Below are 15,590 nucleotides of genomic sequence, written 5' to 3' on the forward strand. Positions count from 1 at the left end.
CAGGCCTTGTTACTGATGTAGCAGGAGGGACTCTGAGGAGATAACATCTGCCCAAGAACCACGGGCAGGACTAACCCCTGTGCTGGGCTACTCCAGGGACTCCTGCATCACTTGTTCAGCCTGTGCCTGTGTTTGCTCAAAGATGATGTCACTGGTGATCATACATACATTCCTTACTCAGTTAAGGTAGATAATAGTGTGCTCTCAGACTTGAGATTTTACAGCAGAAGCTTAAGGTTCATTTGTTGTTCATTTACCAAGTATTTATTAAAGGAAGGAACCCTTCGAGCCAGTTTTAAACAAGCAGACCCCCAGAGTTGACCCTCAATTTACCGCAGATCGTTTTCGCCTTTTGTCCTTACATATTCCTGAGTGCATCTCATGACCTGGTTTTTTTTGTTTTTTGTTTTTTGTTTTTTTTTTGAGACGGAGTCTCGGTCTGTCGCTCAGGCTGGAGTGCAGTGGCCGGATCTCAGCTCACTGCAAGCTCCGCCTCCCGGGTTCACGCCATTCTCCTGCCTCAGCCTCCCGAGTAGCTGGGACTACAGGCGCCCGCCGCCTCGCCCGGCTAGTTTTTTGTATTTTTTAGTAGAGACGGGGTTTCACTGTGTTCACCAGGATGGTCTCGATCTCCTGACCTCGTGATCCGCCGGTCTCGGCCTCCCAAAGTGCTGGGATTACAGGCTTGAGCCACCGCGCCCGGCCCATGACCTGGTTTTTAATCAGCTGGCCTGCCGTCTGTTTCTGGGTCTGGTATGCTGCCATTTGCATCTCATCTCCTCCAGTATGAACCCCCACATTACCTGTGTCTCTCTGCAGGGTTCTGGCCAGGTATACAGAACCACCTGTTCAAGCAGCCTCATCTGACGCTTTTTAGAACCTTAGAGCACTTTTATTTGGCATAATCTACTGTATTGTGAAGTAAAAAGCAAGGGACACACTTTGGAGTAATTCCCTGCCCTGCTTTTTTTTGTTTTTTTGTTTTTTTTTTGAGAGATGAAGTCTTGCTCTGTCACCAAGGCTGGAGTGCAGTGGCACGATCTTGGCTCACTGCAACCTCAGCCTCCCAAGTAGCTGGGACTACAGGCATGCGCCACCACGCCCAGCTGATTTTTGTATGTTTAGTAGAGATGAGGTTTTACCATGTTGGCCAGGGTAGTCTTGATCTCTTGACCTCCCGATCCACCCACTCCAGTCTCCTGAAGTGTTGGGATTACAGGCGTGAGCCACCGCGCCCGGTCTTTGCCCTGCTTTTTAAAATCACCAGTTAGACTTTTGTGATGAACTATGGTCATTTCATTTGTCATCTGGTGACTTTCAAGTAAGTTGAAATTTTACTATAATCTGAGTGAAGTAACCAGTTTGTAATTATTTTAAATATTAAAACAAATGGAAAATTAGTGGTTTTATATTAGAATTAATATTGAGCTGCAGTATATAATTAGTTGCTGTTTGAATTAGATAGACTTTTTCTTTTATCAATGGAATATTTTCTCCCAATTTTTAGAATACATGCTTCTATAAGAGTTGGAATTCTTTTTCAAAATTGATTTCTGTTTCCTAAATTGGTTGACAGTTCTCCCAGAGCTGGGAGCATGCTTTTGGTATAATCGCATAGCAAACGGAGATGGAGCAGCTCAGACTTGTTAGGACTCCTCTGTTTACTCTTTGTGTCGTAGTGGGAAAGTGGATCACTCTGGGCCTGTCTTCTGTAAGTTTGGCCATTGTACCTAGAGAGTAAGATTTAGGAGCCAAGAGGGAATAGGGACTAGTCAGGATTTTACTGCCTACCTTCATACAGTTCTGTACTACTTGATTTTTTTTTTAGCTTGTGTTATTATTTTTTTAATTCATAAAGGAAAATCGTGCATGAACATATGGCAGTGCTATTGACTAGTGCATTATTTTTTCTTGTACATTTGGGAAGAAAGATTAGAATATCCTCAGGGAGGAAATTGATTCATCTTTGGGGGTGGCAGCTTCTTCTGGAGGTTGAGTCAATTCGTTTTCCTTGGTATTTTCCATGGTACTTGAAAGCTAGCCACCTTGTATTGGAGGAGTACATATTTGAAAGCAAATACCAAGCACTGGGCCATGTAATCTATCTCTTCAGAATTTTTTAAAACATAAGAATAGTTTGTTCATTATTCAACCTGAGCTGAGACTAAAAATGACCCCCAATTTCATACTTATTTTTACTGCTAAACATATTGTTTAAAGTAATACTTGTTTGTTGTAGAAAGTTTTAAGTAGAACTAAAGGTTTTGTCTTTCTTTTCCTTTTTTCTTTTTTTGAGACGGAGTCTTGCTCTGTCGCCATGCTGTAGTGCAGTGGTGCAATCTCGGCTCATTACAACCTCTGCCTCCCGGGTTCAAGCGATTCTCCTGCCTCAGCCCCCCAAGTAGCTGGGATTACTGGTGTGTGCCACCACACCCAGCTAATTTTTGTATTTTTAGTAGAGATGGGGTTCTGCCATATTGGTCAGGTTGCTCTTGAATGCCTGACCTCAAAGTCATCCGCCTGCCTCAGCCTCCCAAAGTACTGGGATTACAGGCGTGAGCCACCGCATCTGGCCCTGACTAATTATTTTTAAAAATTATTTGTAGAGACAGGATCTCACTATGTTATCTAGGCTAATCTAGAACTCCGGGCCTCAAAGGATCTTCCCGCCTCAGCTTCCGAAGTGTTAGGATTACAGGCATGAGCCTTTGTTTTTCTCTTTTAAAGAAGACTCATAATCTCATCACCAGGTGATAACTGCTGTTAATATGTCAGAATATTCATTCAGAAGTTTCTCTGTGGGATCAATAACTGTATTATAATGATTCTGTTTTGTTACTGTCTGTTCTTTTAGTCTTGTACATGACAAGTGTATTAGTCTGTTTTTATGCTGTTGGTAAAAACATTCCCAAAAGTGGGAAGAAAAGGAGGTTTAATGGACTTACAGTTTCACATGGCTGGGAAGGCCTTACAGTCGTGGTGGAAGGTGAGGAGGAGCAAGTCATGTTTTACATGGATGGCAGCAGGCAAAGAGAGAGAGCTTGTGCAGGGAAACTCCCCTTTTTAAAACCATCAGATCTTGTGAGACTTACTATCAGGAGAATAGCACAGGAAAGACCATCCTCCATGATTCAGTTACCTCCTATTGGGTCCCTCCCACAACACTTGGGAATTGTGGGAGATACAAATCAAGATGAGATTTGGGTGGGGACACAGCCAAACCATATTAGCAGGCCTGAAATATACACGTGTATCAATTCTAGTGGACCATAGGGTGTGCTCTGTCCCTCAGTTTGTTTACTGGCGTCTCATCTTGTTTTTCAGTGGACGAATACATTGCCATTGCCAAAGAAAAGCATGGGTACAACATGGAACAGGTAATATCATGGTTTTCTTTCTTTTGCTGTTAAAAATGAGTATTTATAACTAAATAATTTTATTTTTTTCTTCTCTGTATTGAGTAGCAGTGTTTCCTCATTAGCAATTTTTTGGTAATTACTAGTAGTGTTACACAAACTCTGGTCTTCTTTTTCTTGTTCAAGATGAATATTAGAGGACGCTTTGACTTGAAAGGCACATCTGTGCATTTCAGCAGATCTACAGCCTTTAGGACACTGATTACTTAGTGATTACTAAGGAGCTGGATGCTTGAACATAGTGCTTTCACATAGTGCTTTCTCATGTGAATATGTGATTTTTCATTCTTCTGGTTGTATAATGATGTTTTTTGACGCATGTTTTCACATTCTTACCTGAAGTGTTTTAATATTCACCATTTTGAATAATTTTCAGGTTGTAAATGTTTGATTAAAGTCCCTCCCCTCCCCTCCCATCCCTTCCCTTCACCTTCCCTTCCTTGAGATGGAGTCTTGCTCTGGCAACCAGGCTGGAATGCAATGGCGCATCTCAGCACATTGCAACCTCTGCCTCTGGGGTTCAAGTAATTCTCGTGCCTTGGCCTCCCAAGTTGCTGGGATTACAGGCGTGCACCACCACGCCTGGCTAATTTTTGTATTTTTAGTAGAGAAGGGGTCTCCCAAAGTGTCGGGATTACAGGCGTGAGCCACTGCGCCCGGCCAAGATTTTCTTTTAAATGTTGTTTGGAATGTACTAATAAGAAATCCACAAGATTTATTTTTCTGCAAAAGTGTGATGATACCTTGTTTCAGCTTTAATGATTTACTTTAAACACATCAAGTTGGATTAATGCTTTCCATGGCATTAATCTAGATCTTAAAACCTGTAAGTTACTGACATTTCTTATTTTTCTGAATGATGGAAGTTACCAAAAGTTTAGATTATGTGAAATTGTATACTTTCTTTTGGACTTGGCCTTACATTTAATTACTCTATCCTGGTCATTGAAGCTACTTCTAATTATTAGATGATTGCAAAATATACCTGTATGAATTCTTAAGGATGGTAGTCTTGATCATTTCTCCTTTAAAAATGATCATTAGTGTCCAGGCGCAGTGGCTCACACCTGTAATTCCAGCACTTTGGGAGGCTGAGACGGGCGGATCGCGAGGTCAGGAGATCAAGAACACCCTGGCTAACACGGTGAAACCCCATCTCTACTAAAAATACAGAAAAAAAAAATTAGCCGGGCGTGGTGGCGGGCGCCTGTAGTCCCAGCTACTCCGGAGGAGTAGGAGAATGGCGTGAAACTGGGAGGCGGAGCTTGCAGTGAGCCGAGATGGTGCCACTGCACTCCAGCCTGGGCGACAGAGCGAGACTCCATCTCAAAAAATAAATAAATAAAAATAAAAAATAAAAAAAGAGCATTAGCATGAAAATTCCCTATATTATAATTCCAGTGTAAAAATTACCATTAGCAAAGTATTGCTAGATTATCTCATTTTACCTCTTTTGTTGCTTGTTCTATTTCTACCATTTTTCTAAGCTGAGACCTTTATATATCATATATATAACATATATATATAGTTTTTAAAAGAATAAACAACAATTGTGCTTTCATAAATTACCTTCTTCGTTTATATATTGAGGCAGTAAAGTGTGGTACTTGAAGAGCACAGATCCTAGAACCATGCTGGTTCTGTGACCAGTGGCAAGGAAAGTCAGTGCCTCAGAGAAGACCTTCAGTTTATACTCAGGCTGATCCTCAGCATGGAGGCAAGCCTACAACTAAAAGAAAGCAAAACCTTAGTAAAAACGTAGCAAACCCTGAGGAGGAGTGTGATTATGAGTCACTACATTATTAGATGTCTAGGTTTTAACAGAAAAATCACAGAGCATACAAAGAAATGGTAAATTATGCCCATTCGGTAGAAAAAAATTGATCAACAGAAACTGTCCCTGGGAAAAGACCTTAGTGGCAGATCTACTAGGCAAAGATTTTAATACAACTATCTTAAAGATATTTTTAAAGAACTAATAGAAGATACAGAAAAAGTCAAGAAAATGATGTATGAACAAATGGAAATAACAGTAAGGAAATGGAAAACCTAAAAGGAAATCAAATTGAAATTCTAGAGCTTAAACTCTTGAAATGAAAAATTCACTAGACATGCTCAAAGGCGGATTTGAAGAGTCCCAAGAAAGAATAAGAAAGAACGTAAAGAAAGGACAGTGGCAATGATTCAAGTCTGAGCAGCCAGATGAGAAAAGATTGAAGAGTAACTAGAGCCTAAGGTACCCTAGGAACACACTGGGTGGACTAACATATGCATGTGAAAGTTGCATAAGGGGTAAGAGAAAGAGATAGGAACAGAGAAATTATTTGAAGACATAGGGGCCAAAAACTTCACAAATTTGATGAAAGACGTGAATATAAACATCCAAGAAACTCAGTGAACTCCAGGTAGGATAAACTCAAACTCACCAAAGCACATAATGAAACTTCGAAGAGAGAGAGAATCTTGATAGCAGCAAGAGAGAACTAACCTATTACATATAAGGGATCCTGAATAAGCTTGTTAGGGTATTTCTTGTCAAAACCTTTGGAAGCCAGAGGAAGTGGGCTAATATATTCAAAGCAGCAAGAGAAGAAAACTGTCAACTAAGAATTCTGTATCTGAGAAAATGCTTTCAAAAGTAAAGGGGAGAAATGAGGATATTCTCAATTAAAAGCTGCTGGAGAGTCTCTCTGAAGAGGCCATAGTGGAGCTGAACTTGTGAACTGGTAATCCCATTGTCTATAAATTGGACAAGAACTTGAAACCCATCAAGCCCATGAATGAAAAAAGTTCCTGGGAGATGAAGAGACCGTGCATAAAGCCATGGAAGCTGTGGCTGCCCAGGACAAGGCCCAGAAGTGAAGGCCAGCAAGCTGACTGCTCTCTCAAGGAACACTCCCTGCCCAGCCATTCTTCTTCACCTCCTTTCTGCACATGCCACACTGACCACATCTGTAGGCATCTTACGTTGCAGCCGCAGATGGGAACTCGTGGCTCCCATTTTCATTGTAACCATTTTTGTCTCCTGCACCCACTTGCTTCATATAATCTAGTCAGAATAGCACCTCTGGTGCAGGGAGAAAGTTCCCCTTATCCAAGAGAGTTGAGAGGTAGTGACTTGGGCTTTTGCCAGGGCTTTGTTTACTAAGGACCTTTGCAGGAGGAGCCATGCTGTCATGACCAAGGAGGAGAAGCAAAGAGAGCCTTTTTGACCCCAGGAGCCAATCCTGTACTCTTCTCTAGTCAGACTACTGTCAGGAGAGCTCTGCTCGTTCCAGTGGAAGATGGCTATAACCTGCACAGTGATGTGAAAAAACAACCATTTCCTCCCTGACCCCAGGGAAGGTGGCTCTAGAAGGTTGAGAGCAATCCTGTATTAAGTTCATGTGTTAGATTTACTTTTCCAAAAAATTGTATGTAAAAATAATACAAAGCAAAAACCCTTCTGGGATTTTTAATTTTTTATTTATTTATTTTTATTTTATTTTTTTTTTGGGGAGACAGAGTCTCACTCTGTCACCCAGGCTGGAGTGCAGTGAAGCAATCTCGGCTCACTGCAAGCTCTGCCTCCCGGGTTCACGCCATTCTCCTGCCTCAGCCTCCCATGTAGCTGAGACTACAGGTGCCCGCCACCGCATCCAGCTAATTTTTTTTAATTTTTAAAAAATTTTTAGTAGAGACGGGGTTTCACCGTGTTAGCCAGGATGGTCTCGATCTCCTGACCCCGCGATCCACCCGTCTCGGCCTCCCAAAGTGCTGAGATTACAGGCATGAGCCACCGTGCCTGGCCTTGTTTTATTTTTTTGAGACGGAGTCTCGCTGTGTCACCCAGGCTGTAGGGCAATGGTGTGATCTCAGCTCGCGGCAACCTCCGCCTCTCGGGTTCAAACGATTCTCCTGCCTCAGCCTCTTGAGTAGCTGGGATTACAGGTGCCCGCCACCATGCCTGGCTAATTTTTGTATTTTTAGTAGAGACAGGGTGGTCTCACTATGTTGGTCAGGCTGGTCTCGAATTCCTGACCTCATGATCCACCCACATCGGCCTCCCAAAGTGCTGGGATTACAGGTGTGAGCCACCGCGCCCAGCCCCCTTCTGGAATTTTTGGTAGCAGTTGAAGTAGTCCCACATGTGGTCATCAGAAAATAAGCCATTCCATCCTAGACAACATGGCAAAATCCTGTCTCTAGAAAAAATTAAAATCGGCCAGACACGGTGGTATGTGTCTGTGGTCCTAGCTACTTGGGAGGATGAGGTGGGAGGGTTAGTTGAGCCCAGGAGGTTGAAACCAGCGTGGGCAATATAGTGACACCTCATCTCTATAAAAAATTTAAAAATCACCTAAACGTGGTAGTGGGTGCCTGTAGTCTCAGCTACTCTGGAGGCTGAGGTGGGAAGATCGCTTGAGCCTGGGAGGCAGAGGTTGCAGTGAGCCAAGATCATGTCATTGCACTCTAGATCACAACTCTGTATCAACAACAACAAAAAAAATAAAAATAAAAAAAGGAAAAGAAGCCATTCCTCACACCAACATGGGATAAACTTCTTGACCTCTAAGGGGTAGGATTGCATCCTGCTATGGGTTTTCGAATCCCTCCCCTACCTTGTTTTGTGGCAGTGAAATGCCTCTTGATCATGTCCAAATATTTCTTTCACTGACTGATTTCTAAATCGTGTTTTAATTGCTTGGCTCTGCCATGTGGACCCAGTATTCATTGTGAGCATAACTGTACTAAATCTTTCTTTCTAGATCAGTGTAATAAAGGCCTAATGTGCAATTTAAAATAAATAAAAACTTGTGTCTTTTTGTTTGTTTTGTTTTGAGACAAGGTCTTGCTCTGTTACCCATGCTGGAGTGCAGTGGTGTGATCATAGCTCACTGCAGCCTCAAACCCCTGGGCTGAGTCAAGCAGTCCTCCTGCCTCAGCCCCTCAAGTAGCTGCAATTACAGGCGTGCACCACCATGCCTGGCTAACTTGTTTGTTTGTTTTTCGTAGATTCATGGTCTTGCTACGTTCCCCAGGCTGGTCTCCAACTTCTGAGCTCAAGTGATCCTCTCACCTCGGCCTCCCAGAGTGCTGAGGTTATAGGTGTGAGCGACAATGCCCAGCCTCAGAAAATAGTTATAGAATATATACACAATGAAATGGAAAGAAATTTAAATCTTTCACTATAAATAATCAACAAAACATAAAAATGAGACTGGACGTGGTGGCTCACACCTATAATCCCAGCACTTCGGGGCAGATCACTTGAGCTCAGGAGTTGGAGACCAACCTAGGCAACATGGCGAAACCCTGTCTCTACAAAAAAAAATTAGCTGCACATGGTGGCATGCACCTGTAGTCCCAGCTGCCCAGGAGGCTGAATCAGGAGAATTGCTTAAGCCTGGAAGGGAGAAGGTTGCAGTGAGCCAAGATCATGCCATTGCTCCTCCAGCCTGAGCAATGAGAGTGAAACCCTGTCTTTAAAAAAATAAAATAAAATAAATAAAACCTAAAAAGACAGTAATTCAGGAAATGAAGGACATAAAAAGCTTTAAGGAGTATATGAAACAAATAGCCAAATGACAAAAGTTCCTCCTTATCAGTGATTACTTTAAATATAAATGGATTAAACTTTCCAAAGGACAGAGATTGTCAGAATGGGTAAAAAATACAGAATCCCACTATATACAAGAGGTTTACATTAGCTCCGAAGACACAGTTTTAAAGTGAAAGGGTGGAAAATGGTATCCCATGCAAGTAGTAACCAAAGAAAGCAGGAGTGATTATAATAATATCAGTCAAAATAGACTTTAAATTTAAAAAGGTTATAAGAGACAAGGACATTCACTGTTGGTGAGAATGTAAAATGGTACACCCGGTGGGGAAAACAGGATGGCAGCTCCTTAAAAAATTAAAAATAGAATTACGGGCCGGGCTCAAGCCTGTAATCCCAGCACTTTGGGAGGCCGAGACGGGTGGATCACGAGGTCAGGAGATCGAGACCATCCTGGCGAACACCGTGAAACCCCATCTCTACTAAAAAATACAAAAAACTAGCCGGGCGAGGTGGCGGGCGCCTGTAGTCCCAGCTACTCGGGAGGCTGAGGCAGGAGAATGGCGTCAACCCGGGAGGCGGAGCTTGCAGTGAGCTGAGATCCGGCCACTGTACTCTAGCCCGGGCTACAGAGCGAGACTCCGTCTCAAAAAAAAAAAAAATAGAATTACCATATTATCCACCAATTCTACTTCTGGCCAAAGTGGGTAGATCAGTTGAGCCCAGGAGTTCAAGACCAGCCTGGGCAACATGGCAAAATCCTGTCTCTACAAAAAGTACAAGAAATTTGGCTGGGAATGGTGACTCACGCCTGTAATCCCAGCGCTTTGGGAGGCCGAGGCGGGCGGATCGCGATGTCAGGAGATCAAGACCATCCTGGCCAACATGGTGAAACCCCGTCTCTACTAAAAATAAAAAAAAGTTAGCCGGACGTGGCGGCAGGCGCCTGTAGTCTCAGCCATTCAGGAGGCTGAGGCAGGAGAATGGTGTGAACCCGGGAGGCGGAGCTTGCAGTAAGCCGAGATCGCGCCACTGCACTCCAGCCTGAGCAACAGAGCCAGACTCCATCTCAAAAAAAAAAAGAAAAAAAAAAAAGAAATTAGCCAGGTGTGGTGGCATGTGCCTGTAATCCCAGCTACTTGGGAGGCTGAGGCAATCAAGGATGATCACCTGGCCCTGGGAGGTGGAGGTTGCAGTGAGTACCACTGCACTCTGGCCTGCGTGACAGAGCCAGACTCTGCCTCAAATAATAATAATAATAATAGTAATAATAAATTAAAACAATTTTTTTTGAGACAGAGTTTCGCTCTTGTCACCCGGGCTGGAGTGCAATGGCATGATCTCGACTCACCACTGCAACGTCCACCTCCCAGGTTCAAGTGATTCTCTTGCCTCAGCCTCCCGAGTAGCTGGGATTATAAGCGCAAGCCACCACACTTGGCTAATTTTTGTGTTTTTAGTAGAGATGGGGTTTCGCTATGTTGGCCAGGCTGATCTTGAACTCCTGACCTCAGGTGATTTGCCCACCTCAGCCTCCCAAAGTGCTGGGATTACTGGCATGAGCGACCACACCCGATCAATAATAATAATAGTCTTAAAGACAGAAAGTCGAATGATAGTTGTCAGGGGCTGGGGGTTGGGAGGAATAGGGAGAGGGAATAGGAACTGTTGTTTAATGGGTACAGAGTTTCCCTATTACAAGTTGAAAAGAGCTCTGGAGATGGATATTGGGATGATTGTACAACATTATGAATGTATTCAATACTACTGAGCTGTTCACTTGGATGGTTAGGTGGATAAAATTTATGTTTTTTTTTTTTTCTTTTTTTTTTGAGACGGAATCTCGCTCTGTTGCCCGGGCTGGAGTGCAGTGGCGCGATCTCAGCTCACTGTAACCTATGCCTCCCTGGTTCAAGTGATTCTCCTGCCTCAGCCTCCTGAATAGCTAGGATTACAGGCATGCGCTACCACACTCAGTTAATGTTTTGTATTTTTAGTAGAGTCTTTTGTAGAGGGTTTCGTCATGTTGACCAGGCTGCTCTCAAACTCCTGACTTCATGTGATCCACCTACCTCAGCCTCCCAAAGTGCTGGGATTACAGGTGTGAGCCACCGCGCCTGGCCGAAATCAAGTTTCTATTAGAAAAATGGAGTAACAGTAATAAATCCTCCCTCCCTCCCTTGACAAGTCTCTGTCACCCAAGCTGGAACAACCTCTGCCTCCCAGGTTCAAGTGATTCTCCTACCTCAGCCTTCTGAATTGGTGGGACTACAGGCATGCGCCACTATGCCCAGCTAATTTTTTTTTGAATTTTTAGTAGAGAGAGGGTTTCACCATGTTGGCCAGGCTAGTCTTGAACTCCTGACCTCATGTGATCCACCTACCTCGGCCTCCCAAAGTGCTGGGATTACAGGTGTGAGCCACCACACCCAGCCAGTTTCTAAGGAGTGAAAGCCAGTATTCATTTTTCATTTCATCTCTTTATGTTCATGCTAATTTTTAACTATTTTAGAATAATTGTTTGTAGATAGTTTCTCTGTGACCACTTCCCTGATGATACCTATGTTGCCATACCTAACAAGTATCACCTTCCCTTGTTGCTGTACCTAACAAGTTATCACCATCCTAAATTGTATACTTATCGTTTCCAAGAAAAATATTTTTATTGTATGTGTAATTTCCAATTAAAATATACTGTATTTTGTTTGAAAATTAAATAATTTATTTAAATTGCTTCACTCTTTCTTGATACTTATACCTATATTAAAAGACATACCTATAATAAAAATTACATCACCTGAAAAAAAAAGTATGTTGTGTGTATGTTACCACAATTATAAAGAATAGCAAAAGGGGCATCTGACAGTGTCTGCCACTTAGCACTGTATATGAGTGAGTTTGTCTAAATATGAAGTAGTTCTCACTTTTCTTTCTTTGGTCTCATTTCCATTTTCATTGTTTTTTTATGTAAAATTTCACTCATATGATTTTTGTAGGCTCTTGGGATGCTCTTCTGGCATAAACATAATATCGAAAAGTCGTTGGCTGATTTGCCCAACTTTACCCCTTTCCCAGATGAGTGGACTGTGGAAGATAAAGTCTTATTTGAGCAAGCCTTTAGTTTTCATGGGAAAACTTTTCATAGAATCCAACAAATGGTAAGTAGATGAGACCACTGAGTTCTAACTAGTTTTTTCTCTTAGCTACTCTCTTCTGCAGCATACTTGAGATAGGGATATCATACTCAAACATAAATATTCCCATTTTTGATAAAGTTCCCCTTTCGAAGATTCAGCTTAGTACGTGCTGCTCTGTGGAGAGGAGTTTTCCAGTTATAGGAGTAAAGCACTTCTAGCACTTCCCATCCTGGCATCTGTGATTGGACCCTCCCCACCCGCCCCAGTCCCTCTTGTTGGGACTCCCAAAAGATTAGACCCGTACGAAGGATCTTTTTTTTTTTTTTTTTAAGACGGAGTCTCGCTCTGTCACCAGGCTGGAGTACAGTGGCGCGATCTTGGCTCACTGCAGCCTCCACCTCCCGAGTTCAAGCGATTCTCGTGCCTCAGCCTCCTGAGTAACTGGGACTACAGGCGCATGCCACCACGCCCAGCTAATTTTTTGTATCTTTAGTAGAGACAGGGTTTCACCATATTAGCCAGAATGGTGTCAATCTTCTGACCTCATGATCTGCCCGCCCAGCCTGTGCTGGGATTACAGGTGTGAGCCACCGCGCCCAGCACAAAAGATCTTTCATGGTTATCTGAGGTGGTGCCTCAAGGGGCTCTGTCTGCTTGGGAACAGCTGACTTATCATTTACATTCTGGAAAGCTCTTTGGTAGGCTCCTACTTAAAAGCTTACTGACATTTGCATTAAGTGTTAAAATGAATTTTTAAAAAATAAACTAAGTTTTATTTAAGGACATTGGGTGTGTGAAAACTCTTGATTCATCTTGAACTGGTTTTCATTGACTAAGTTTCACTTACAAACTTTAGTAATTTAAAATGTCTATTGATAAGAATCCATTTATCAATTTTTTCTTATCAGAAAAAAGGGCTATGGCTTCAGACATAGAAGAGTGATCCTTATTAAAGGTACCTAAACATTTGATTTTTCAAGATTACTTTTATATTCAAATAAACCAACTCATTTTTTATGTTTAGCTTCCTGATAAATCTATAGCAAGTCTGGTAAAATTTTACTATTCTTGGAAGAAGACAAGGACTAAAACTAGTGTGATGGATCGCCATGCCCGGAAACAAAAACGGGAGCGGGAGGAGAGGTGAGCACGTGGGGTGGCTGGGGTGTTGTCTAACCACTTAGGGGACTATCTGAGAGCCCCAGATACACAAAGGCAAGGCAGAATGACTGGTTTTCTCCCCGTGCCTTCCCGGTGGAACTGCATGTTCATGAGATGTATTGGAGTGTGTTACATTATTCAGGGATTTTTTCTCACCACTCTTTCCTTGCAGTCAGTGAACTTCCATTTTGAGTCCGTTAACTTTGACCCATTTTTTTTCCTGCCCCTTTAGAAGGGGTGGCTCCTTTTAATAAAAAAGAATCTTTTATTTTGTAGTTTGAGGTTTAATATGGCATATTTTTACAAGATTCATTTGGTGTGTTTTTATCTTCGTCATGTGGAAACAAAAACACAACAATACAATTTAGAGTTGCTTCTTCTTTTTTTGACCATCTGTTTTTTGTGTGTGAATGAGAAAGAGAAACATTTTATGATTTTTTTTTTTTTTTTTTTGAGACAAGTCTCGCTCTGTCGCCTGGAGTGCAGTGGCGCGATCTCGGCTCACTGCAAGCTCCGCCTTTCTGCAAGCTCCCAGGTTCACGCCATTCTCCTGCTTCAGCCTCCCAAGTAGCTGGGACTACAGGCACCCACCACCTTGCCTGGCTAATTTTTTTGTATTTTTAGTAGAGACGGGATTTCACCACGTTAGCCAGGATGGTCTCAATCTCCTGACCTCGTGATCCGCCCACCTCAGCCTCCCAAAGTGTTAGGATTACAGGCTTGAGCCACTGTGCCCGGCCTATAATTTCTTAATAAGGATGTTAGTTTTAAGGATAGCTTAGTATGGAGAATACTTCCTAACCATCACTTCCTCAGTCTTGTATGTAGCTTAGAGAAGTGGAAATGGCCAACTCACACTCAGAAATGGGTTCTAGTCTCAGCTCTGAAGATTCCACTTACATGCCACAGGCTACACTGGGATGTTTAAGGTCTTTCATTTATTTTTTAACATAGTAAAATTGTACATACAGGCAGGTGAGTTCAACATGCGTCTTCCCCAAGCCTCTTGTTTTCCTTAACTCTAAAATGAAGATGTTTGAAGTCCAGAAGGCAGCACGCAGACCTAATGGTTTTCTTGTTAAAGTGGTGAGAGATATAGGTAGGTTTTAAAAAATCCTATTTTCCACATTTCCTGTCATATTTTTATCAATAATAAAAAAAAAATCAAGGAGGATGAAATACACGGTCCCCGGCATCCCATCTCAGGATGGAATTTTATCATTTCAAATGAAAAAGTAACATGTGAGAACACATTGAAAGTTGAGTATCACTTTTGGAGAATTCAAACCTCTTGGCCCAAGTATAAATTGAGAGTGATGTTAGGAACATCTCCAAAGCTCTTTTCAATTGTAAGAGCCTATAAAATTATTGACTATGATACATCTGCATATTTTTGCCTCCGACTTACATACTAGTAGGTCTGTTTAGGGATGAGTGCTCTTATCAATTTTTAATGAAGCTTTTTCATTTCCCTAGTTTACTCTCTGTATAGTAAGTCTGTTACTACAAGCAGGTGCAGTTTACTAAACAGCAATCAAAATTAAATAATACAGAATGGGATTGGATATCCTTGAGTATGAAATAAGAATACCTGCCAACACTTCCATTCTTACTCCCCAGAAGCTTGCTTGCTTTCTTTCTTTTTTTACATTACTTGGCCCTGATGGGGCCAAAAACAGCTCTGCCTCCACCTCCCATGTGCACCTTAACCACTTTTGGGATGCAGGGATGGAGATGCTGCAGCAGCACCTGATAAATTGTTGACTTTCTAACAGGACTTGCCTGTGAAAGTCGTGGCAGGAACTGGGACAAAATTCCCTTACCGAAGGCTCTTTCTTCTTGTGGACACTCTTTCCTCAGCTAGAGCTTCCTGCTACCTTGGTGGAGGATGGGGAGGAGGTGGCGCATAGTGGGCATGGTCTCCTGGGATGGATTCCAGAGCAGTGCGAGGTGGGCAAACTGGGGCAGGCTACTTGACTTCTGTAGATTTAGTTTTCTCATGTTTTACAGTTGCGTTCCTACCTACACCGGGACTTTTCTTGTTTGTTTGTTTTAAATTTAATGAAATACTGAATTAAATTAAATTGAAATTGAAATTAAATAAAATACTACATTCAGGATATTACAAAAAGCATTTGAAATATATACCAATGTAAGTTTTCTTTTTAAAACTAAACTTAATTTTAAAACATTGGTTGTCCAGGACACCAGAAAAGCCTCAGACTTTGTGTGGCCTTGGGTAGAAAGATGGTACTTGAAAAAGGATTTTTTACTTGTTGTCAGGTTTGTTTCAATGCAGTGGAAATTTATTCTCCATAATTTCTCAGTTTTGTTTAG

General features: G+C 42.2%; 1 protein-coding gene across 5 annotated transcripts in view; it reads left to right on the top strand.

Moving 5' to 3' along the window:
* Positions 1–15,590, top strand: part of RCOR1 (REST corepressor 1) — a 135,155-nt gene that overhangs the window by 98,644 nt on the left and 20,921 nt on the right. For 2 of the 5 annotated variants that reach the window (XR_012416154.1, XR_012416155.1), the window contains exons 4-7: positions 3,325–3,377; positions 11,952–12,113; positions 13,117–13,235; positions 14,225–14,352. Coding sequence is in view for 3 of the 5 variants with exons in the window: in XM_065518521.1 (XP_065374593.1) it covers positions 3,325–3,377; positions 11,952–12,113; positions 13,117–13,235 (334 nt within the window). In the remaining 2 variants the exon portion in view is untranslated. Of the gene's footprint in view, positions 1–3,324; positions 3,378–11,951; positions 12,114–13,116; positions 13,236–14,224; positions 14,353–15,054; positions 15,204–15,590 lie in introns of those variants that run through there. The other 3 variants (XM_065518521.1, XM_065518522.1, XM_073998290.1) reach the window with 2 other exon arrangements.

Source organism: Macaca fascicularis, chromosome 7 (assembly GCF_037993035.2).
Source record: "Macaca fascicularis isolate 582-1 chromosome 7, T2T-MFA8v1.1".
In the NCBI taxonomy this organism is placed as follows: domain Eukaryota; kingdom Metazoa; phylum Chordata; class Mammalia; order Primates; family Cercopithecidae; genus Macaca; species Macaca fascicularis.